Here is a 25,652-nt window from a genome sequence, read left to right on the forward strand (position 1 = left end):
TTGTATATACACAGAGATTTTATTGGAAACAGATATATAGGTAGATTATGCTAAATGATATAACACTAAAACTGTAAATTCCAAGAGAGAAGCAATTCAATCACGATTACAAATTATTTCATATGAGAGAGAGATGTATATTTTCCGTATTAGTCTGCAGCAAATTAACATTCTGAGGACCTGTTTACATTTAATAGCAAACTTTAGTCCACTCCACATTATGATAATACTTTTTTAATATGCTTTTTCTGTATACAGAGAAGCAAGCATATTAATTGTATTTGTATATATGCCCACAGTCAATTAATGCATTGATAATATTATATTCTCGAGACTCCACATCAATTATAATTATATTTAATTATTTATTTATTTATTCATTTGATTCTTATTTATTTATTTGATCCAAATGGGAAGGTTCTTTCAATGGGAGAGGATCAAAAAAGGAAAAGAGAACAAAGAAAAAAGAAAAAAGAAAAAAGAAAAAGTAGGAAAAAGGAAGAAGGAAGGGGGATAAGTGGGAACAACAGCAACTAAAATCAGATAAATATATAAAGATGACCTTTGTACATATGTTGTACTATATATTTGAGGGGTTAGCAAATTCTATTCATGATGAATTATTTCTATACATATAACCCTGTCTATATAGGTACGAATGGAGCGATCAGTGTGCTGGGACTGTGGGGAGTCACGTCTGCAAACCCGGTGCATCATGGATCCCCAAGTGTCACGGGTAGACATAAGTCTCCACAGTCGCAACACAGTAACCCTCTTTAGTTATTATAATATATCTTCTCAAATTAAGAAGTATAAAGGGGAATATAAAAGAAGGAAGGAAAAAGAAAAAGAGAGGGGGGGGGGGGGGGAGGAGGGGAAAGGTAAGAAAGAGAAAAAGGGGGAGGATAACCAAAAACAAGGGTGGATCCACATGCACTGTCTCTAGGACCACCAGAAACGTCAGTCCATACAGGTCAGATCCAGAGTCTCATTTAAGCCTGATGGACTCAAGGTGTCAAGTTTAAAGACCCAAGAGGATTCCATAGTGCAGAGTCTTCTAAATCTGTCGCCACCTCTTTTGGTATTCCCAACATGATCAATGCCTGTTATTTTGAGGCCAGAAGGGTCTCCATTGTGGAATTCGGAGAAATGGCGGGGGATACTATGGTTAACTAATTTCCTCAAAATATTATTGCGATGTTCCCTAAAACGAGTTTTTATACTGCGGGTCGTTCGCCCGATATATTGTAACTGGCACGAACACTCAAGAAGATATATGCAATACTCTGTTTCACAATTAATAAAGTGTTTGATATCAAATACCCTTCCATTGTGAAAAGATGTTATTTTGTTGGTTTTATTGCACATGTGTTTACATGTGAGACATACATTCTTATTGCATCTATAGTTTCCCAACGGTTTATTAGGTATCCAAAATGACTGGGATACTCTCGGGAGGGGGGGTAGGAGGCTAGGGGCAATGTAATCTTTAATATTTTTGTTTCTTTTAAAAATTATTCTGGGTTTTGAGCATGTGGTAGGGAGAATTTTATCATATTTGAGGAGTTCTGAATTTTTCAAGATAATTTTCTTTATTTCTGTTGATTTATTATTGAATTTAGATATAAAAAGAGGGGGGGTTTGATTCGAGTTTGCTATTACGCTGGTAGATTCTTTTGATTTTAATAAATCAATTCTTGCAGTGGATTCTGCTACAGTGAAGGCCTCTTTAAGTAGAGGTTCAGGATATCCTCGTCTTTTAAAGTGTCCAAGCATAGACTTCGATTGGAGTTTGTAATCACTGTCCAATGTACAGTTTCTGCGAACCCTAAGCAGTTGGTTCTTGGGGATATTAGTCACCCAGGGTTTGTAGTGGCTGCTGTTATAATGTAAATAGTTGTTTGTGCCAACCGATTTAATGTAATTATTTGAAATAACCATTTGATTATGGATAGAGAAGGTGATATCTAGGAAATTCACAGTTGTGAAACTAAACTGGTGAGTGAATGTTAGGTTAAAAGTGTTGGAATTCAAATAATTAACAAAATCTAAATCTTGGAGATCTCTTAGGAGTGTCCCCCATACCCTCAGATTCTTTTGTTCTTTCTTTTTTGCTATACCCGTGCAGCTTAGTAAATTATTGTCCCCACTACCTGAGACGTTTATTATTTCTATACCGTGCGAATTACACACTGAACAGAAGTTATAATGAATGATTTTAAGTGTTACAATGACCGCAAAACCAGAAGAAGAGTGCTATCTCTCATCATTTAATTTAAACTCAAGGGAGGATGAGCAGCTTCCAATAGCAATCCAGATATGAACAAACTATTTTTTGGTCTTGAGGACCTGTTGAAAGATGAAATGCGCAATTGGTGGGATAGCATTTCCCTCCAAAAGTATCTTGACGCTAGAATTATCCCTAGAGGTCTTAGAATATTCAAGCACCTCTCAATTATAGATCATCCAGATCTACAGAAAAGTGGAATGAAGCGTTGGACGGCTGCTCATTTTCCCTCATGAAGTTGCTAATACAATACAGAGAGGAATCAGTTAATAAGACTATCACTAAGATTGAAAAATTAAGGATGACTTAACACCTTTCAAGGATAGCCCCTCATTTAGAGACAGAGATGAACAAGTCAATATAAGAGTTGAAAAATTTGAGAGAGAATTGATATCGAATAAAAAGCGTAAATGGATTAGAGACCAAAATGATTACCAAAAAGATCAAGTCAGGACCTATCATAAGGAATCTAGACATAATGAACCAACGAGAGATAACTATAGACCGGTAATCCAACGTCCTACATATAGATTCAGAAAACCATCAAATTCCAATTATAATCAGAGAGAGAGACAACCCCATTTTCAGGACAGATCGTACCCTAATAACCCCACACGGAGATATAATTACTCCAATCATACAAATAGAGACACTAGACCTGTTTCTCAATCCGCATCTGAAAGTACCCCAAATTATAGAAATAATAAGGACCAGGTTTTTCAGACGAGAACATGGCAGGACTACAATCCTTACGAGAACCTGACAAACTTCACGCCAAAAAGAATAAGAGACCGAGAGGGAGAAGAGGTAGAGGAAAGGGATCACAGGAAACCAAGGTTGAAGTAGACACAACAGGCCTCTTTAATTTAACTCAACATGAACTAACTACTGCCCAAAAATCTCTACTTTGCAAGGGTCTAAATTTTGCTCCGCAACAAGACCCCAATATATTCGACCTATTTGTAGACCTCAACAAATATACGAGAGACCTATGTAGAAAACGTTTTTTTGCTGCTAAACAACTCAAGAAAGCGTTTCCCAACGACATTTGTGAACCTGTGGTTCTAGATGAGAGTGATCAATCATCATTGTATGATCTTGAATCCCTTTTGAAAGAAAATAATGATTTGGAGGTAGAACTATTTAATACGAACACTATTTCAGATTGTAAACCTAATCATCCCGTCTTCAAAAAGAAATCTAACTTTTTTCCGTTAGAACATAAAAGCCCAGCTATTAATATTTTTTATAATAAAACTTTAGAAGACTTCAAAAAGGTTTGTGCCAAACCGAACTATAAATCCCACTACAAAAAAGATAATCTCAACAAAATGGAACGTCAAGCATTAAATGCTTTGAAAAAAGATTTGTCAGTGGTGGTCAAACAGGCTGACAAGGGGGGTGGGGTAGTACTGATGGACAGGACGGCCTATCTCCATGAAGCGTTCAAACAATTGAACGACTCATGTTACTATGGACGCCTGCCATCCAACCCAACCCCCCTTTACCAATCTGAATTCAGAATTCTTCTGGATAAAGCTGTACATGAGAAGGCGATATCTAGGGAAGAATCACAGTTTTTATTTCCTTTTCACCCCATCACTCCCACTTTTTATTTTTTACCAAAAATTCACAAAGATCTCACCACACCTCCTGGGAGACCAATTATTTCTGGTGTAGGATCCCTCACTTCTAATTTATCACATTTTGTTGATTTTCACCTTCAAAATCACGTCACTTCCCTCCCGTCACATATCAAGGATACTTTGCATATTCTGAACAAAACTCATGAGTTGCCCTGGACGGACGGGTGGGCTTTTCTGACCCTGGACGTCCAGGCACTTTATTCAAATATACCACATGATCTTGGTATAAGAGCAACCAATTATTTTCTTGATCGTGATGAAACCATCACACAAGCCAGAAAGCAATTTATCCTTGATTCTATTCACTTTATTCTCACTCACAATTATTTTATTTTTGATGACACTTATTTTTTACAGCGCCTTGGAACGGCCATGGGGACCAGATTTGCGCCTAGTTTCGCCAACCTCTATATGGGCCGCCTCGAAGAACAACTTATATGGGGCGGTCCATATAGAGAGAATCTGGTCCTCTATGGCCGTTTCATTGACGATTTGTTTATTATTTGGAACGGTGGACACGATTTGGCACTTGATTTTGTTAATTATTTAAATTCCAACACTTTTAACCTAACATTCACTCACCAGTTTAGTTTCACAACTGTGAATTTCCTAGATATCACCTTCTCTATCCATAATCAAATGGTTATTTCAAATAATTACATTAAATCGGTTGGCACAAACAACTATTTACATTATAACAGCAGCCACTACAAACCCTGGGTGACTAATATCCCCAAGAACCAACTGCTTAGGGTTCGCAGAAACTGTACATTGGACAGTGATTACAAACTCCAATCGAAGTCTATGCTTGGACACTTTAAAAGACGAGGATATCCTGAACCTCTACTTAAAGAGGCCTTCACTGTAGCAGAATCCACTGCAAGAATTGATTTATTAAAATCAAAAGAATCTACCAGCGTAATAGCAAACTCGAATCAAACCCCCCCTCTTTTTATATCTAAATTCAATAATAAATCAACAGAAATAAAGAAAATTATCTTGAAAAATTCAGAACTCCTCAAATATGATAAAATTCTCCCTACCACATGCTCAAAACCCAGAATAATTTTTAAAAGAAACAAAAATATTAAAGATTACATTGCCCCTAGCCTCCTACCCCCCCTCCCGAGAGTATCCCAGTCATTTTGGATACCCAATAAACCGTTGGGAAACTATAGATGCAATAAGAATGTATGTCTCACATGTAAACACATGTGCAATAAAACCAACAAAATAACATCTTTTCACAATGGAAGGGTATTTGATATCAAACACTTTATTAATTGTGAAACAGAGTATTGCATATATCATCTTGAGTGTTCGTGCCAGTTACAATATATCGGGCGAACGACCCGCAGTATAAAAACTCGTTTTAGGGAACATCGCAATAATATTTTGAGGAAATTAGTTAACCATAGTATCCCCCGCCATTTCTCCGAATTCCACAATGGAGACCCTTCTGGCCTCAAAATAACAGGCATTGATCATGTTGGGAATACCAAAAGAGGTGGCGACAGATTTAGAAGACTCTGCACTATGGAATCCTCTTGGATCTTTAAACTTGACACCTTGAGTCCATCAGGCTTAAATGAGACTCTGGATCTGACCTGTATGGACTGACGTTTCTGGTGGTCCTAGAGACAGTGCATGTGGATCCACCCTTGTTTTTGGTTATCCTCCCCCTTTTTCTCTTTCTTACCTTTCCCCTCTCCCCCCCCCCCCCCCCCCCTTCTCTTTTCTTTTTTCCTTCCTTCTTTTATATTCCCCTTTATACTTCTTAATTTGAGAAGATATATTATAATAACTAAAGAGGGTTACTGTGTTGCGACTGTGGAGACTTATGTCTACCCGTGACACTTGGGGATCCATGATGCACCGGGTTTGCAGACGTGACTCCCCACAGTCCCAGCACACTGATCGCTCCATTCGTACCTATATAGACAGGGTTATATGTATAGAAATAATTCATCATGAATAGAATTTGCTAACCCCTCAAATATATAGTACAACATATGTACAAAGGTCATCTTTATATATTTATCTGATTTTAGTTGCTGTTTTTCCCACTTATCCCCCTTCCTTCTTCCTTTTTCCTACTTTTTCTTTTTTCTTTTTTCTTTTTTCTTTGTTCTCTTTTCCTTTTTTGATCCTCTCCCATTGAAAGAACCTTCCCATTTGGATCAAATAAATAAATAAGAATCAAATGAATAAATAAATAAATAATTAAATATAATTATAATTGATGTGGAGTCTCGAGAATATAATATTATCAATGCATTAATTGACTGTGGGCATATATACAAATACAATTAATATGCTTGCTTCTCTGTATACAGAAAAAGCATATTAAAAAAGTATTATCATAATGTGGAGTGGACTAAAGTTTGCTATTAAATGTAAACAGGTCCTCAGAATGTTAATTTGCTGCAGACTAATACGGAAAATATACATCTCTCTCTCATATGAAATAATTTGTAATCGTGATTGAATTGCTTCTCTCTTGGAATTTACAGTTTTAGTGTTATATCATTTAGCATAATCTACCTATATATCTGTTTCCAATAAAATCTCTGTGTATATACAAAATAGTGCTAAATTAATCAATCAATGAAATTCTCTGTATATATATATAAAATGCGGTTGAATATGATTACCAATGAAATATTCATGCAGTCTCTGTGACATCGCTATATTTAAATATAAACGTTTCTTTACGTATATTGTATAGCTCTGACACCGGGCACATTCTATGTATATTAATTTACTAGACTATTCAGCTATTAAAGTGGTAATTGAAAACAGATGGCAGATGCCTATAAATACCATATACTAGGTCTCATTACTATCCGTCTTGAAAAAGTTCCCGTTGCTAGGGAACGAAACGCGTCGACGTCACACGCCAGCACGCCAGTGAGAGATCACGCTACAGCACGCTACAGCTCCATCGACCCAGAGTCCTGCTACATACACTCTGGCTTCCAGCGGCAGACTCCCGCTTGGTACATTCGGCCACTTTGTTGCCCTGTAACCGGTTCACGCTTTGACAGCTATATACCAGGATAATAAAGGACGCCAGCTACCATCTACAGCGGGTAGAGCCCACGGTCATCTGGGTTCCCCGCCCCACCGTCTCCAAAAACATCAAGGAGGGTGAGCATACCTTAAAGGAAAATCTCTGCGCTACCTGACTACATATCACCTGGCGTTTCAAGCGCTTAAACCAGGCTGATCGCATTGAGTCTTCATCCTAATAATTGCTTCATTATTCCTGGCTTACTAAAATCCTGCTTCATTCTGTCATTAACCCAATCATCCCTGCTATTTACTATCCGGCTGATACTAATATATACTAACTGTGCTGCTACGCTTATTTGCGGACTTCATTACCCCACTGGTGCTGCTGGCTATTTTAAAACCTAATAATTTCTTTTTGGGGACCTCATTAGTATATGAGTAACCCTTGACCTTTCTGAATATTTGATATTTGTCTTTGTATTACATATTGTCTAGACCTATTTTTAAATATATGTATATTTGTGTATTTTATATTCTTCTTTTTTCATATATAAAATTTGTTATATCATTCTGTGCCCTGGTGTCCTTCTGTTCAGTGTGAAATCGCAGGTGAATATTAGACCAGTTTCTTTTGGCAGCGCAGGTGCACATATTCTTCTCTTTTCTAGCCCTTTAGTGAGTTACTAGCAGACTCACGTGCCCCTGCTGCAGCCATAGACGGACTTATATATATATTAAATTATAATTTCTTTATCATATCTTTTCCATTTAAAGCGCCGGGTTCTGCGGATTTTTGGAGATCTCTTAGGAGTGTCCCCCATACCCTCAGATTCTTTTGTTCTTACTACTGTATTTGTGTCTACCACCTCTGATGGTGGGCTATTCCACTTATCTACTACTCTTTCTGTGAAGTAATTCTTCCTCACATTTCCCCTGAATCTTCCTCCCTCTAGTTTCAGTGCATGTCCTCGTGTTCTGCTGCTCCTCTTCCTGTGAAGAATGTCTCCCACCTGTACCTTGTTAAAACCCTTGATATATTTTAAAGTTTCTATCATGTCCCCCCTTTCCCTTCTCTGCTCTAAAGTATACATATTAAGATCTTTTAGTCTTTCCTGGTACGTTTTGTGATGCAGGCCATGCACCATTTTAGTTGCCCTTCTTTGTACAGTCTCTAATGTATTTATATCCTTCTGGAGATATGGCCTCCAGAACTGAACACAATACTCTAGGTGAGGTCGTACCAATGACCTATACAGTGGCATTATTACTTCTTTCTTTCTACTGCTGATACCTCTCCCTATGCAACCAAGCATCTGATTTGCCTTCTTCATTGCTTTGTTACATTGCCTACCTGCTTTTAAGTCCCCTGAAATAGTGACACCTAGATCCCTCTCTTCCTCAGTAGTTTCCATTATAGTGCCATTTATACTATATGTAGTCTTTGGATTTCTGAGACCCAAGTGCATGATTTAGCATTTTTTGGAATTAAACTGTAGTTGCCATGCTCTTGACCATTCCTCTAATCTACCTAGATCCGCAATCATTTGTTTTACCCCTCCTGGTGTATCTACCCTGTTGCATACCTTTGTGTCATCTGCAAAAAGGCACATTTTACCCTCAATTCCATTTGCAATATCACCAATAAAGATATTAAAGAGCACCGGTCCAAGTACAGATCCCTGGGGTACTCCACTTGTAACCTTTCCCTCCTTTGACTGTACGCCGTTCACTACAACTCTCTGTTTTCTGTCCTTCAACCACGCTCTTATCCATTCAACTATCTTAGAATCCAATCCCAAGCTTTCAAGTTTATTTAACAGTCTGCGATGTGAGACAGTGTCAAAAGCTTTACTAAAGTCTAGATAAGCTACATCTACAGCCCCACCTTGATCTATTACTTTAGTCACCCAGTCAAAAAAGTCAATAAGATTTGTTTGACATGATCTTCCCCCAGTAAACCCATGCTGTTTTGGATCCTGTAAATTGCTGGTTTTGAGATATTCTACAACTCTTTGTTTTAAGAGTGTTTCCATCAATTTCCCTACTACTGATGTAAGGCTCACTGGTCGATAGTTGCTTACCTCTTCCTTGCTTCCACTTTTGTGCAGTAGGACTACATTCACTGTTTTCCAGTCCTCTGGGATTACTCCAGTAGCTAGTGACTGGTTGAATAATTATGTTATTGGTTTTACCAGCTCCCCTATAAGCTCTTTTAGTATCCTTGGATGTATCCCATCTGGCCCCATTGATTTATCCACTTTCAGTTTTGAGAGTTCTGTGAGGACTTTCTCCTCTGTAAATGTACTTGTCTCTCCCTCAGTTTTCTGACTATACTTGCAACTTAACTGTGGCCCCTTCCCCTCTCTTTCAGCAGTGAATACTGAGCAGAAATAATTATTAATATTATCTGCTAGAAAAGATATAAGATAGTGCTAGGAACAGATATAGGGGAGATTCTCTCAAACTCGCCACCCAGCTCTGCCCCCCTTCGCCGCCCATCGCAATCATAATTATCGCATATGTTCTAACATATGCGATAATTATAGCAAAGGACAGCTCTTGCTTTAAGAGCTGTCCTTTGCGGTGAGAGTCGCCGGGTTCCAGCAGGTCCCGGCGGCTCCCCCCTCCCTCCCACACCCGGCGCTGCTGCTGCTGCGCCGGGCTCTCCTCCTTCCTGCACCCGGAAGAGGATGTACAGTGCAGGGAGGAGGTCACAGGTCCGGGCAGCACAGCTCAGCACAGGTGAGGAGGGAGGGGGCGATGCAGGGTGGCGGGGGTCCGTGCAGGGCAGCGGTGGGTTCGTGTTAGAAGCCCATTGGCTTCTATGGGGCATCGCCAGATTTTTCTGGCGATGCCCCCCGCCGCGGTAACCCAGCGGGGGATGCTTAGAGCATCCCGAAATGTGGTTAAAACCCCGATAACAGGGTTTGTACCGCAATTTTACCTTAGAGAATCTCCCCCACAATTTTAAAATAAAGCCAATCGAAATATGTTCAATAAAATAATGTTTATATTAATCAAATTGGTCAATATACATAAAATAATTTAGCAATAAAAATACAATAAATAAGATCAATGGTATATAACAAGAAAACAACAACAAAATAAAAAACTATTAAAGAAATGTAAATAATAAAAAAAAGTAAAATAATTTTCTTTTTACAAAAAAAGCACAATTCATAATCCACTGATGATCAATTAGTCGGTTAGTAGGTTGTAAACCGTTATTAGTTGTTGGATTAGTGCACAAGCAGTCTATTGAGAATGGTAATAGTCAGTGAAGGTAACAGTGTAGCAGACTTAATCTGTTAAAGTGACCAATCCTCCAATTAGATGGTTGGATCGCACATGCAGGGAAAATGGAACTTAGAAATTAGCTGCAGCAAGCTATATATAAGCTTAGTTTTTATCCCAGAGTACCTGGATAGTTAGAGACCATACCCTGGTGTTTGTCCAGACTCGTGTGCCGGCCTGCGTTTGTTAGATGGCAAAAAATCAGGAACTGACGCGTTTCCCCGCTTACATCGATCAGCGGGGATCTTGATCTCAAAGATCAAGATCTCTAGTGGTCACTGGCTGTACTTCACCTCATGGGTGAGGAGTATTTAGCCTTTTATATAGAAAGGTGTTCTCAAAATTCTATAAAATATTTCTTTCTTCCCATATAAATCTCCTATATTAATCCAAAATCTGAGATTATTATTAATATTATTATTATTATTATGAATTTAAAGGGCCTCTCCCAAATAAATCTATTTCAAAGTAAAACTACAGTGCACAAACTGTAATGCATGTGATACGAGATATACATATTACACAGTATATTCATGACCTGGAGGTGTCACATAATCCGTTCCAAAACGTGTCAGTGTGTCCTCATCGCTGTAGGACTGTAACCTCTTATATTACCCATTGTGCCTGTTACGTTGTGTGGAAAAGGGATTTGCTGTGAACTCCACACTCCTGCAATACATATGGGATTAAAGCATCATTGGATAATAAGGTCATATTCCTGACCAAAATTTAAGGTAATTTGTTAGTCATGTACAATAAAAAGATTATGCCTCCCGGGAGTTCCCCAAGAATCGTGTTCAGTTCCTTAGCCTGAGTAATCATGACAAAAACCAAAGCTATCCAGACCATTGTTAGGATAAGAGAGGAGACAGAAGGGAATTAATTCTGCAGAAGTCTGGCTAGACAGAAAATGAACACCAACATTCTTAAAGTGATGGTCACAGTGGCCCCTGTTCTGTAGTTTTAGCTCTTGTTCGATCCTTTTACGATAGTAGATCCATTGGCGGCATTTTAAAGACACCGTAAATTTGATTTAATTTTTTTTTAGAAATGTATTCTTTTATTGTTGATAAAAACCAGAATGCGGATTGCTGGACCAACAAAGTAAAGATACTTTCGACCGCTGCACCTTTCCTATAAAATAATCCCGCCACTGTCATTTTCCTTATAAATACAGAGAGCGGATCAGCGATTTAGAGTGTTTTGTGCCTGCTCTGTATTGTAGTATGAAACGGAGAACAAATGAAACTCCATGACACTTCCTTTATTGCCCTTTCTGTACCAGGCCATGAAGTGCGCTGGTTTCTTTACAATGAGAGCCAGGTTGATGAGGTGTCTTTCGGGCTATGATTACAGTATAACACACGAGTGTTGTCTTTGAGTAATGGAGAAATGTCTTTGCATTTCCAGCATTGTGAAAACTCCTCACTCTTGGAAACGTTTTATGGATGTTCGTTGAGTATCACGTTAAGAAGAGTTTATTTAGCTAAGTTTTGGTATTTTGGCAAGAATCATTGACCATTATTCCCACCCAACATGGAGCTGTAGAGTAACAGATCTTCCGGTCTACACTTATTTGTTTTGGATCAGAATCGCATCTGTCTGGATGTAACATAAAAACTGATGACAGAGGGAAAACAGTCTATCATCAGGCTGCATAGTCTGAGAAGGGAAATGAAGTGCACATCTCTGTAACACTGCTTGAAGATAAATACTTCTACATAGCCTGACAGCCGTCAACCAATATAGTAAAAGGCAAGAAAGTTTTTTTGAAATTGAAAAATGACATTAAGGTACTTGTGGAGTATCACGGCTCCCACGACCTTCATCGTATGCTGATCGTATGCTAAAAAATCGCATCGCATACGATCAAATCGCATGCGATGCGTTCGCACCCGATTTTGCACTGAAATGCATCAAAATGCATTGAAATGTGTATTAAACTTGTGAAATGCCCCCAAATGCCATTTTTCATAGTGCACCACCCCCACTATCAACGTCAACCCAAAGCGTGGCGAGCGGCGGCGGTACGCGTCCTACGACCTTTTCATACCCCCACTATCCACGTCGGCGTGGAGTTGAGAATAGAAAGTGTGAGGAGCGCAGCGAGCCACCGAGCCCGAAGCGTGGCGAGCGGACGCGGATACCTTCACAGCTATACGCGTCCCCTCGCGGGCTTCACAGGTATCCGCGTCCCTGCGCGGGGCTCGCTGCGCTCGCCACGCTTCGGGCTCGGTGGCTCACTGCGCTCGCCACACTTTCTATTCTCAACTCCACACCGACGTGGAGAGTGGGGGTTTGAAAAGGTCATAGGACGCGTACTGCCGCCCCTCGCGGGCTCGCTGCGCTCGCCACGCTTCGGGTTGACGTTGATAGTGGGAGTGGTGCACTATGAAAAATGGCATTTGGGGGCATTTCACAACTTTCATACACATTTCAATGCATTTTGATGCATTTCAGTGTAAAATCGGGTGCCATCGCATCGCATCGGATGCCATCGTATGGCATCCGATGCGATCGCATATGATTTTTGAGCAAAAATGCTCAAAAATCTGTAAAAATCGTATCGCATTGTATGCCATCGTATGCCACTACATATGGCATACCATGCCATATGATGGGAGCCGTGATACTCCACAAGTACCGACATTAAATTATTGTAAAAACAGAATAAAAAATAGATTTTTGTGGAAAAAGGTGTAATTTTAAGACACTTACTAACATTTGTAGTGAATATTGTGCCTGATTCTAAATTACTCGGAAGGGGACGAATTCGGACACTTGCGTAAATACGCACATACGTGGACCCTGGGAACGATTCTCACACATTTGCCAAGCTGTTCACTCCGGTGGGGGCGGGAGGGATCTGAATGAGGGGAACGCACAGCATTTTATGGGTGTCCCCATGAAGATGTTGGGCATTTCCCTTAGGAACATGGGTGGCTGACGTCACGTGATTTCAGAGCCCGCCCCCTCTTCGGCAGACACCGAAGGAAATAAAAGCCGACCATCAAATGATTTCTCTCAACTATGGCAGCATGTGGGGGGACGTGTTTGTGTACATCCCCTCGCAAGTTACCTAGGGGATTGGGCGGATGCAGGTGGCGGGCCTTCAGCCAGGCGGCGTTAAGCCGCTCGATAAGCATCGAAAGCTTGCTGCTTAGCGAGTGGTCTCGAATCAGGGACATTGTTTCTTCCATGCAAATTCATGTTTAATATGTGGATAAATTGGGTAAAAAGACTGATTGCAAAGGTTTGGAGATATACAGGTGCAGAGATAAAGCACATCCATGTTAGATCTCTTTTTCAAAATATATTTAAAGCCAAAAATGTAATTCAAGAGCTAATTTGCAAGTTTGCATTAAGCAGGTGGAAGTCAAATGCTAAAATCTAATTTGTAAATGTAGCTTCAGGAAAGTCCCCCTGGAAAGTCAGGTTTAGCTGACCCCAAATCTTTTTGTATCCCAGTTAAGCAGAAGTTACTTTGCCACAGATTAAAACGTTGATTATATAAGGGGTGTCTGCAGAGAAGTGCCAGACTATCCCATGAAGGTTTAATATAGTGTTTCCCCTTCTTCATGCCAAAAACATTCCCAGCATTTCCTCGTCCTTCTACCCGTGTCCAAATATGCTGAGACTGCTTGCAGAATCTCAATTTACCAAACTTGTCTTTTTGGAACTTGGTCCTGCCAGCTATCACCAGATTTAGGAGCTAGAACAGACTCTCGCCAATGCAATCCATTTTAAATGCTGCTGCTAAGCTGATCCTCCTAGCAAGACGCTCATCGTCTGCTGATCTGCTCTGCCAGTCCCTCCATTAGTTGCCTGTATTCAGGGGCGGATTGGAACTTCAATCCAGCCCTGGAAAAATCCAATCCAGCCATGGGGGGGTTGGGGGTGGGGTGGCGGTGTATGTAATGCGGGGGGGGTGGCAGCGGCAGTGGTTTATGTAATTTGGGGGGGGGGGGGGGGGGCTCACCTGCTGCTTTCTGCTGCTTTATTGTGCACCTTCCCTGTGTCACATCTGCTCTTACACATGGGGCTCCAGGGGGAAGGGGGGGTGTGGAGTTTCTGCAGCCGGGGGGAGCGGGGGCTAGGAGACCGCTGCCACTGCACTTAAAGGCCCATGGGAGGTGCTGTGCGCTGTCGCGCATGCGCAGCAGCCCTCCCGCAGCCATTTTGAAATTGGGCAAAGTACCCAGCCAGCCCAGGGAGGAGCCTGCCAGCCCGTTTTTAATGAGTTTTGGGCCCACCCACTGGGAAATGGCCCGGTTTCCCGCCAGACCAATCTGCCCCTGCCTGTATTTTACCGTATTCAATATGAAATACTTCCACTTGTATATAAAGCTATTGCCCATACTTCACCTACATATATCTCTTTACTTATCACAAAATATCTCCCATCTTGACCACTATGCTCTACACAAGATCTGCGTCTCTCTTCTGCACGGATCATTAGCTCTCATTTCATCGGGCTGCTCCCATCCTATGGAATGCTCTTCCACGCACAATAAGACTCTCCACTAGCCTCCAAACTTTCCAAGTGTTCCCTGAAAACTCTTCAGGCAAGCCTATCATATTTACGTATCACACGCACAACCCGCTGAGGCACTAATGTATTATATAGCTTTTCTTCTGGACTTGTAACTTGGTGGGACTGCTATGCTATTACTGGTGCCTGTCCTTGTGTCTCCCTCCTATGTCCCTATAGATTGTAAGCTTGCAGCAGGGCCCTCCTACCTCCAAGTCTGTCTGTTGTTACCCAGTTTGTTTTATCACTGTCTACTATTGTAAAGCGCAACGGAATCTGCTGCGCTATATAAGACACTGTAAATAAATATATACAGCATTAAAAAATAATAAATTGTAGCCTATGGGCTCAGAGCTACCATCAGAAATTGCTGGGCCCAGTACAGATGAATCAGAAAGCCATCCCATGGTCCTCCTATGTGCCTCATGCCCCACAATATATACAAGCATATACACTCTCCATATACACACATACAGTACAGCAAATAGAAAATAATCTCCAAATTAAATGAAAATGATTACATAAAATAAAACATATTTTAAGTAAACAAATATGTGCGTATCTGTTATCTGTAAGTCCAGCTATTTGGTGCTGAACATGGTCTTGCCTCTGTTTGAATTTAAATCAATTGGGGGTGGGGGCAGCAGAAGAGTCAGATAAGAGCAACGCATGGGGAGAAGCACACATGGGGAGTGATGGGGCCAGAGGCACACATTGGGAATGATGAAGCCTGGGGCACACATGGGGGTGATGGGGCCAGAGGCACACATGGGGAATGATGAAGCCAGAGGCACATTTGGGGTGGGGTGGGGGCAAAATCACACTTGGGAAGGGATGAGGGGAAAGACACATTTGAGTAGGGATGGGGGATAGGCTACATGTTCACAACCGTACAGATGGATCCACAGGAAAAGAATGTACATTAGCTGGACCCAAACCCATATGTTGATCGCCTTGTCTGCAGCTGGGCCACGATTGCAGACTCCCTCGTGACATACCAATGATTCCATGGCCCTACTGCATCTATACATTTATGTAAAGCGTTCTAGAATGTTTTATGGGAAACAAGAATTTGTGGAGGTAGGTTGTGAGAACGTGAGAGCAGTTCGTCAATCGTGCTAAGGGGATTTAAAGGCTAATTTGCAAATTGTCCTGTGGAAGTTCTTAATAACAAGTGTTCAGTGCGAATAAACACTGAACACTTTGCCTTTGTGATAAGAATATCTGTGTGATCCTTGTCTATGCACTTTTACATTCTGCATGTGTCCTCAAAAGAACACAATTCAGTTCACCTCGGAGATATTATTTGTATTTGCATTAGTTGCCCTCAAAGCCTGTAGAGTAAACGGAAGTTTCTTCCACATCAACTAATAATTCTGAGATTGAGTATTGCAATTGCGAGACACTTTCCCTTCTCTTGTCTGGAAGGTAGGAGCCTTCTCCCCTGGTCTTAGTGATTTGCATTGTAATTCGAGAGAAGATCATTAAGCTGCAGTATCAGTCTGATTATGCCAAGCATGACACAGGACACAGCTGTTGTAGAGCACACAAGACTGCAGCTCGCTGGGGCCCGAGACTCACTAATTACCAGTCATGCTGTTTTCTCTAACTGCCAAACATTGTCAAAGTGTTTTAAATCTTTTTTTTTGTTTTCCATTGAGCTTGAAAACCCAAGGTGAATAAAAATTGATTTTCTTTCCTACCAAGGGGCGAAGACTTGTTAAGGAAGCTTGCGGTTCACTTTTGCATTATAATAAATCCTGAGGGGACAACTATTCCAGACCTAAACCGACCTTACTATAGAAATTAATTCAGCAGTCACTGTGAAATGATTTTATTAAATAAGAAAAGAAGCAAGTCACATGATACTCGCTGAATAAGACACTGTTGCAGTCTTGAAACTAGGGTGGTAAATGGGACAGCGACTCGGGGCACTCAACGACAACCCAAGAGCCGCTTAGGTTTACCGCTCGAGTCAGCAGCTCAACTCATCTGTGTGATTAGCGATGAAAGCACAACTCAGTGCACAGAGCAGGCCAGTGCGATACACTTTCAGGAAATAATAAACACGGCATGTTAAAACACATTTTGTGTCATAGTCATTAAAATGTAACCCCTCGGAACGTGTACACAAAATGCGCATAATGCAATCCAGATTGCTGAACTCACCTAACTAGCATGCAAACTTTTTCTGTTCCTTAATAATGACCTTTGCAGATATTTTGAGAAGTTTTGTAAAATAATGTGGTTTGACAAAAAAAAAAAAAAAAAAAAACAAGCATTAAATTGTGGTAAGGGACAGGCTGGCCGCAGAGGAGAGTTGCACTCATTTAATGAGGAAAAAAAGCTAAATAGAAATGTTTATTTTGGCTGTTCTAGATATGAATGATCCTATCATCATTATAAAATAATGTCAGATTATAAACATATTACAAATGAACAAGTGTTTATTGCCCAGATTAAAGAGCGTATGCTGAAGATTTTGTATAGGAAATGGAATATTGGGTGCACTTAAAATGTTTTTATTACGTAAAGCAAATATGATAGCGCCACTGCCTAAAAATAAATAATAATGATATTGTTCTTATTGTTCTTAGGTGTAATCGCTCCCCAGTCTTGATTGGCTTAATAAATACCAGAGAGGTGTTACGCCCCATACACCATGGCCCTTATTCAGATCTTATCGCAGTACAAATTTGGGTACTTGTGTATTATCTGGGCGCCCATCGCATCGCATACCACTAATTAAGTATTAGAAATAGCATGCGATGCGATATTAAATTGCACAAGCACCCTGATGGGTGATTACTATGTTAAATGCACCCCCATTGTTCACGCCACCCCCACGATCAACGGCCACCCGAAGAGTGGCGAGCGCAGCGAGCCTGCGAGGGGCTGCGGTACGCGTCCTACGACCTTTTCATACCCCCACTATACACGTGGGCGTGGAGTTGACTTTAGATAGTGTGGCGAGCGCAGCGAGCCACCGAGCCCGAAGCGTGGCGAGCAGACGCGGATTACATGTGAAGTAATCCGCGTCCCCTCACGGGGACATAGTAATCACCCATCAGGGTTCCTGTACAATTAAAAATCAAGAAATAGAAATCTTGGGCGCCCAGATAATACACAAGTACCCAAATTTGTTCTCAAAATGGGCAAAACCATGTGCACTACAGGTGGGGCAGATGTAACAGGTATAGAGAGAGTTAGATATGGGTGAGTTATTTTGTTTCTGTGCCGGGTAAATACTGGCTGTATTATTTTTACACTGCAAGTTAGAATTCAGCTTCAACACACCCCACCCAAATCTAACTCTCTCTGCACATGTTACATCTGCCCCACCTGCAGTGCACATGGTTTTGCCCATTTTGAGAACAAATTTGTACTGCGATCAGATCTGATCAGATCTGAATAAGGGCCCCTAAACGATTTCCCAAATCTAGTTTTTCTAGTTTAGAGTCAAAGTCATAAGATCATTTAGATAGAACCATAGAATATGTTATATGGGAAAATAAACTGTATAAGTGTTCAGTACAGGTGATAAATCAGATCCACAGGCTGAGTATTTGTATATACTGTAGCTCAATCTGACCCAACTAGTATTGCCCAATCAATGACAGAAAAAGAAAACAGTATATATAGTTAGGACAGAGTGTGTGGGTATTCAAACGAAGACTAAACAAGCCTGGACTGGATTGAGGGAACCTATTAGACACATATTCAACAAATACCCAGATGCAGCTCAGTACTTTTTTTTTAAACTGTCAAAACTTACAGATGTATCCTCAAATACTGACCATTAATATTCCATGCATTGTGATATGCCTGGCACCAGGGAGCTGTACCAAGCAGTCTAGTGTAGCCAGGGCCACCAAGAGGTATGTCGGGCCTCTGTAAAATATTTGGTGTGTGGCCTAATTGCGGGAGGTGTGGCCACCTCCCTGCGATTAGGCCACGCCCCCCAAAACGTTTAGGGTGATGGAAAACCCATTAAAGTCGAGGGGGAGTGCTATTGTCACCCCTGCAGCAGCAGCAGCACACACCTACAGCTTGTGCTGTGCTAGTGTGCTGACAGCAGGCTCAGCATGAGCTCTCACGCTGTCAGTGAGATGCTCATGCTGAGCACATGCTGTAGGTGTATGCTGCTGCCCAGGAGGGATGGAGGGGGAAGGGTCAGAACAGGGCCCCCGCCAGGCCCCTCCAGCAAGCCCAGGCTCATTTGGACGCAAATGTACAAAATATTGCACGTAATCAATGAAGTGGTTCAGTTGCATCATATTTAGCGCACAGTCAAGCAACAAAGTTGCATTGGACCTAGCATTCACAATTTTAAATGAAGTTATATGCAAACCTTGTAGAATATGGTGAGCATGGTTTTCTCAATGGTTGTCCTGGGTGGGTTGAAGATGGATGACCATTCATTGGTGCTAACAGTGTCAGCTGATCAGTTGTGACTATGGCCTGAATTTATTTGCAGCACTTATCAAAGCCACGTGTCGTACCTGGTTTCAGACACTGGATTTATAGGGATATTATATTTATTAACAGTTTCTTATATAGCGCAGCATATGCCGTTGCGTTTTACAAAAGGAGACAGTGATATAACAAACAGGGTATTTACAGACAGTCAAAAGGTAGGAAGGTTCTAAAAAAAAAAAAAAAGACAAAAGGTAGGAGGGCCCTGCTCTCAAGCTTACAATCTATAGGGAAATAGGCATTGATACATAAGGATAGATATTTAACCACACAATATGTTTATTCCTACAATCATTAAGTGCAAGCTTAGCTACAGAAAGTCACATTTAGTACAAAACCAGGTAAGTTTTGTGTTGAATATAATTGTCCCATTAAATCCCGGGTGACATTCTATGGGTTGCGATTTGCTTTTTTTGGCGTTAATTAGACCACAAAATGGCGATATCGCATTTTTCCATCAAATCGCCAATTTAATGGGATGCGGTAAGGGACTGAAATCGCATATTATGTGCGTTAAGGTATGCTGACTAAAAGTGCGAGATTAATTCGCATTTTTATCGCATCCAGATGTTTTCGTACAGAACAGTATACAAGTCGCTTATTTAATGCAATGCGCATTTGCACATCGCACTTTTTAGGTGTCTAATTAGCGCAGCTATTTCAGACCAGGTTCTGTTTGGCGAAATAGCCAGAACCCTGCACAGATCGCAATGTTCTGTGCAGGGTTCTGCTGTAAAAAATAAAACAAAGGGTTAAAATAAAAAAAAAAAAAACGAGCGCGGGGTCCCCCGCCCGAGCATAACCAGCCCCGGGCTCACTGAGCCGGTGCTGGTGACATAAAATCAGGGTCCCCGACAAATAGGGGTCCCCTTGATTTCATGAAACCAGCACCAGGCTCAAGGTCCGGCGCTGGTTCCCAAAATACGGGGGACAAAATGACTAGGGGTCCCCCGTATTTTAAGAACCAGCACCGGACACAACCAGCCAGCAGGGTAATGCCACAGCCGGGGGAAACGTATTATATAAGCTCCCGCGGCCAAAGCATTAACCCCCTGGCTGGTCAGCATGGGCAGGGGTCCTGGGGAAGTGGGGACCCCCCCCAAATGAAGGGGTCCCCCCCCTCCAGGACTTACCAGCCCATGCTGATAGTCCGTGGCTGTCCCCGATGCCCCTGGGCGGTGGGCATCGGGCTGATGGGATTGTGTAAAAAAAATAATAAAAACTATTGTTTTTTACTGGCGAACTATGAGTCCCAGCAAGCCTACCCCGCATGCTGGGACTTGGAGAACCACAAGTCCCAGCATGCGGGGCATTAAAGGGCCCGCTGGCACTTGTAGTTCAACAGTAGAAAAAATAGTTAACAAAAACACACTGACACACTGTAAAATAAAAGTTTAATACACACATAACACACACACACTGATACTTACCTAGCTTGAGCCCGTAGGTCGGTCCCTGGATCCTGGGTCCGGGCTCCGGGGCTCCAGGACAGAAGAGTCCGGTTCCGGGGCCTTGGTCCTGGTTCCGGGGCTGGTCCTGGGGTTCTGGGGCTCCTGGGCTGAAGAATCCGGGGTCCAGGATCCGAGGTAGTCCCCAGGGGTACCTAAGGAAGCAAATCCTACTCACCTGGTCCCCGGCGACGACCTCGCCATCCTCTCCGGTGACAGCGCTGCTCCCATCTGGTACCCGGCTCGCAGGACTTTGACAGGCGCAGAGATGTTTCCTCCTCGGCGTCTCTGGACAGAATGATTTCTGGCCAATCAGGAGCCGAGAAAGTCGGCTCCTGATTGGCCAGAAATCATTCTGAATACAGACGCCGAGGAAGGAACATCTCTGCGCATCTAGAGCAGAGATGTTCCTTCCTCGGCGTCTGTATTCAGAATGATTTATGGCCAATCAGGAGCCGACTTTCTCGGCTCCTGATTGGCCAGAAATCACTCTGTCCAGAGACGCCGAGGAGGAAACATCTCTGCGCCTGTCAAAGTCCTGCGAGCCGGGTACCAGATGGGAGCAGCGCTGTCACCGGAGAGGATGGCGAGGTCGTCGCCGGGGACCAGGTGAGTAGGATTTGCTTCCTTAGGTACCCCTGGGGACTACCTCGGATCCTGGACCCCGGATTCTTCAGCCCAGGAGCCCCGGAACCCCAGGACCAGCCCCGGAACCAGGACCAAGGCCCCGGAACCGGACTCTTCTGCCCTGGAGCCCCGGAGCCCGGACCCAGGATCCAGGGACCGACCTACGGGCTCAAGGTAGGTAAGTATCAGTGTGTGTGTGTTATGTGTGTATTAAACTTTTATTTTACAGTGTGTCAGTGTGTTTTTGTTAACTATTTTTTCTACTGTTGAACTACAAGTGCCAGCGGGCCCTTTAATGCCCCGCATGCTGGGACTTGTGGTTCTCCAAGTCCCAGCATGCGGGGTAGGCTTGCTGGGACTCATAGTTCGCCAGTAAAAAACAATAGTTTTTATTATTTTTTTTACACAATCCCATCAGCCCGATGCCCACCGCCCAGGGGCATCGGGGACAGCCCCGGACTATCAGCATGGGCTGGTAAGTCCTGGAGGGGGGGACCCCTTCATTTGGGGGGGTCCCCACTTCCCCAGGACCCCTGCCCATGCTGACCAGCCAGGGGGTTAATGCTTTGGCCGCGGGAGCTTATATAATAAGTTTCCCCCGGCTGTGGCATTACCCTGCTGGCTGGTTGTGTCCGGTGCTGGTTCTTAAAATACGGGGGACCCCTAGTCATTTTGTCCCCCGTATTTTGGGAACCAGCGCCGGACCTTGAGCCTGGTGCTGGTTTCATGAAATCAAGGGGACCCCTATTTGTCGGGGACCCTGATTTTATGTCACCAGCACCGGCTCAGTGAGCCCGGGGCTGGTTATGCTCGGGCGGGGGACCCCGCGCTCGTTTTTTTTTTTTTTAAATTTGCGCTTTCCTGAAAACGTGCGATTTTCAGACATGAAAATCGCACATTTTCAGGACTAAAGACAGCGCACCAATTTGCCGCAAATCGCACCACTTTGCACTTTTCAGCCTCAAAAACGCATCACATTAAATATGCGAATTTTGACAGAAAAGTGCGATTTCTAAAAGTGCGATTTGCGGCGATGTGGTGCGCAAAAAAAACATGCGCATTTAAGTCAAACCATAGAATGTCACCCCCCGTGTCTGAAACTACCAAAAAGGGTGGCTTTGAATAGCACCACATTATACATTCAGGGGGGGAATTCAATTATCCAATATAAATTACTGTGGCTAATTGATCCACAGGCAGTAATTCAATTGTCCTTGATAACTGCCATTATTGGGGATTTTTTTTCACTTGCCAAGAGGGCAGTAGAACCTTAATCCCAGATAAATAACTTTTTTTTATTTAGCTTCTGGAATTGCAAAAGCTCATTGATTCCGGAAGTTATCCTTGTTCAATATACATCTAAAAAATTATCTGGAATTGAATTGAAACAAATGAAAAAAAAACGGAAATTTTTAGGAACGTGAACTTTAACGTCTAGTTTACATCGGACAAGTACCTAAAGCATATTTGCATCTATATTGTTTTTTTTTATCATGGTGCTGATGATAACTTCAAAGATGTTAGAGAACGGTATAGGAGATTTAATCTAAGCACCGGTGAAGCAGTTTACGTCTGGCTATAATTACTTGCATACTCCCCCCTTACTAATGCATGTGATGCATAGAAAGGCATCTCTGATGTATGCCACTAAGCCGAAACAGTTCAGGTACAGAAATTCACCATCACCGGCTGATTTGAGTAGAACACATTTGAAACAACAATGATAATTATGTTCTAGCAACATTGCACAGCTGTGTCCAGCTGGTGGTCTACATTCCGTCTGAGCCCCCTCCTGCTCCTTTTCATATATGGAAACATTTAGTGAAGTATCACAATGTAATATTGTGCCTCTGTCTTATGTTTCAGCTTTGGTTCGCATTTGTTAATGGATTTTCTGGACAAATTCTGTTTGAACGATGGTGCATTGGCTTGTACAATGTGGTAAGTGACTCATTTTTGGTTTTTGATTACACATAAAAGTGCCTCGCAGAGTCCGCTCTCTCTGTCTGTCTCTGATGTTTATCGCAGTCCATTATCTTGCGCCCAGGTTTTCATGTTATGCTAAAGTATATTTTGAGAAAAACATCTTGTTCTGATGCAACATGTGACCGATATTTAAAACAGTTGTAGGGGAGTAAATTCAGTATAAAACCACATTTTCCATAAATCATGTTGTACTCCCTTGGTAAATGCCTGGGATGCTTTTTTTTTTGTTTTCAAATAAAATGGGAACATTAAATAAAGTTCAATAAAGTTTAATTCCATTTTTTGTAGATTTGGTATAGATTTAGATGTGAAAGTTTACCCATCATGTGCATTCAGTGGACGCAAAAGAAAAAAAAACATTTAAAGGACCCCTATGCCTATAATATAAGCCAGTTTCTATAAAATAATGTCCAATAATAATGAACTAGGGGATACAGGTGTAGCTGGCCTTTTCCTTGCAGGGGCTGCAGGGCCGGCACCACCACTAGGCAAATCTAGGCATTTGCCTAGGGCGCCGGCCACTGGAGGGCGGCATTCCGCCCCCCCTCCCCCCGTGCCGCGGGGGTACCTGTCCTGCGGCTGTGTATATAAAGCTTGCGGCGGCGGCAGCAGGGGGTCCCTGCAGTCAATAAGAATTTAATAACGAGTGCTATCCGCCTGGCTACGCGGAAGCGCTTCTGTTGTGAAAACACTGGCCGCACGCTGATTGGCTGAGATTCAGCTAATCAGCGTGCGGCCAGTGTTTTCACAACAGAAGCGCTTCCGCGTAGTCCGGTGGATAGCGCTCGTTATTAAATTCTTATTGACTGCAGAGACCCCCCCCCGCTGCCGCCGCCGCACGCTTTATATACACAGCCGCAGGACAGGTACACCCCCCCCCCCAGCCCTGAGGGGCTGGCAAAACTACCGCCGGCTCCACCTCCCGCCAGGAGGCACGCGTGCATGAGACGCTCGTGCGCCTGTGGCGATGGAGCCCCCCACCGCTGTCCGTCGTCTCCTCCGCCGGTCCCCGTTGCTGCCCCGACCCCCCTAACCCTGCCTGTCTCCCCGAAGCGGGTCCCAGTTTAATGGAGTGCATGTCCGCCGGCGCTTGCCAGAGGGAACGTTCTGGCGTGCGCCGGGCAAGGATAAGGGGCGCTCCATCTGTACATACGCTATTCCAGCAGGCAGGATGCTGGCGGCAGAGCCAAATTTCCCATTAGGCACGTGAGGCACCGGCCTAGGGGCGGCACATGTTTGGGGGCGGCACTTGGATGCCTGTGATAGTACTGTCAGCCCAAAATGTACCAATAACTGCAAAATATCCACTGTACTGTACTGTATTCCATCTTAAATAGAGTGTAAATGGATAGGACATGCAGATACTGCCCCTATAAACTGTCCTACTTAGTAAACATTATTGTTGTGCCTAGGGGCGCCCTCATCCCTAAATCCGCCCCTGGCTGGCGGTCATAGTACTGACCCTGGCAGGGCCTTATTAAAGGTTTCAGGTGCCCTAGGCTAATACACGTGTAGATCCCATTGTAATGCTGCTAAACACACGTGTATGGGCGCTCAGGGACTCGCCAGTCATACTGCCCATGTGCATGTTATACAATTGGCATGTAGGATCTAATGCTTGTGGTGTGTGAAGGAGACTTTGGCTTTAGGCTGCCCGGCTGGTGCTGTAGCACAATGTACATAATGTAATGGTTCCATCAGTAAGTTACATTGGCACAGCCATCTGGCAGTCACCTTAATAACTTTACCCCCCCACAGCACATCGAGACGGTTGATAGCTAAGAAGCATGGAATAAACTAGGCCTTAAGAAGACCGCTGCGGTTGCAGCAGGATAATCATTAATGAGGACTCCTTCATCATGTTCCGACGAGGGAGGGGGTCGTAAATGACCCGCAGGATTGACCACAACCACGGTTGAACACGGTTGTGACCCGGGTTGCAGTGCTGTGTTTATTGGTAACCTGGGTCGAACGACCTGGGTCCCTTTCTGCCTGGATGAGACAGTGCTTGGAGACAGCGTCAGCTCCAAAAAATGCCTCCTCCCCATCCCCTGACAATGCACCGCTGCTCTACCCCACCCCCATCTGCCATCAGCGACCCAGCAATAAGCTGGGTCTCTGCAGTAGCATTCAGACTGCAAATGCTGGGTCGCTCCTGGGACGGACCTGTGTACCCATACCAGGAGCGACCTGGCATTTGCAGTTTGAAAGGGGTATTAGAGACACTCACTCAGTAACTGCCTAGATGCAGTGTGAGGCAGGAAAAACCACCCATCTATCTATCTATCTATCTATCTATCTATCTATCTATCCATCCACCCATTCATCTAAAAGATAGACAA

The 25,652-nt window shown here is 42.9% G+C and overlaps 1 protein-coding gene across 6 annotated transcripts in view; it reads left to right on the forward strand.

Moving 5' to 3' along the window:
* The window catches only part of ATP8A2 (ATPase phospholipid transporting 8A2), a 683,532-nt gene that overhangs the window by 472,216 nt on the left and 185,664 nt on the right, over nucleotides 1-25,652 (forward strand). For all 6 annotated transcript variants that reach the window (XM_083169883.1, XM_083169886.1, XM_083169885.1 and 3 more), the window contains exon 28: nucleotides 23,191-23,265. In XM_083169883.1, coding sequence (XP_083026009.1) covers nucleotides 23,191-23,265 — 75 coding nt within the window. The remainder of the gene's footprint in view (nucleotides 1-23,190; nucleotides 23,266-25,652) is intronic.

The sequence above is a fragment of the Crinia signifera genome, chromosome 2, assembly GCF_055691185.1.
Source record: "Crinia signifera chromosome 2, ASM5569118v1, whole genome shotgun sequence".
Taxonomy (NCBI): Eukaryota; Metazoa; Chordata; class Amphibia; order Anura; family Myobatrachidae; genus Crinia; species Crinia signifera.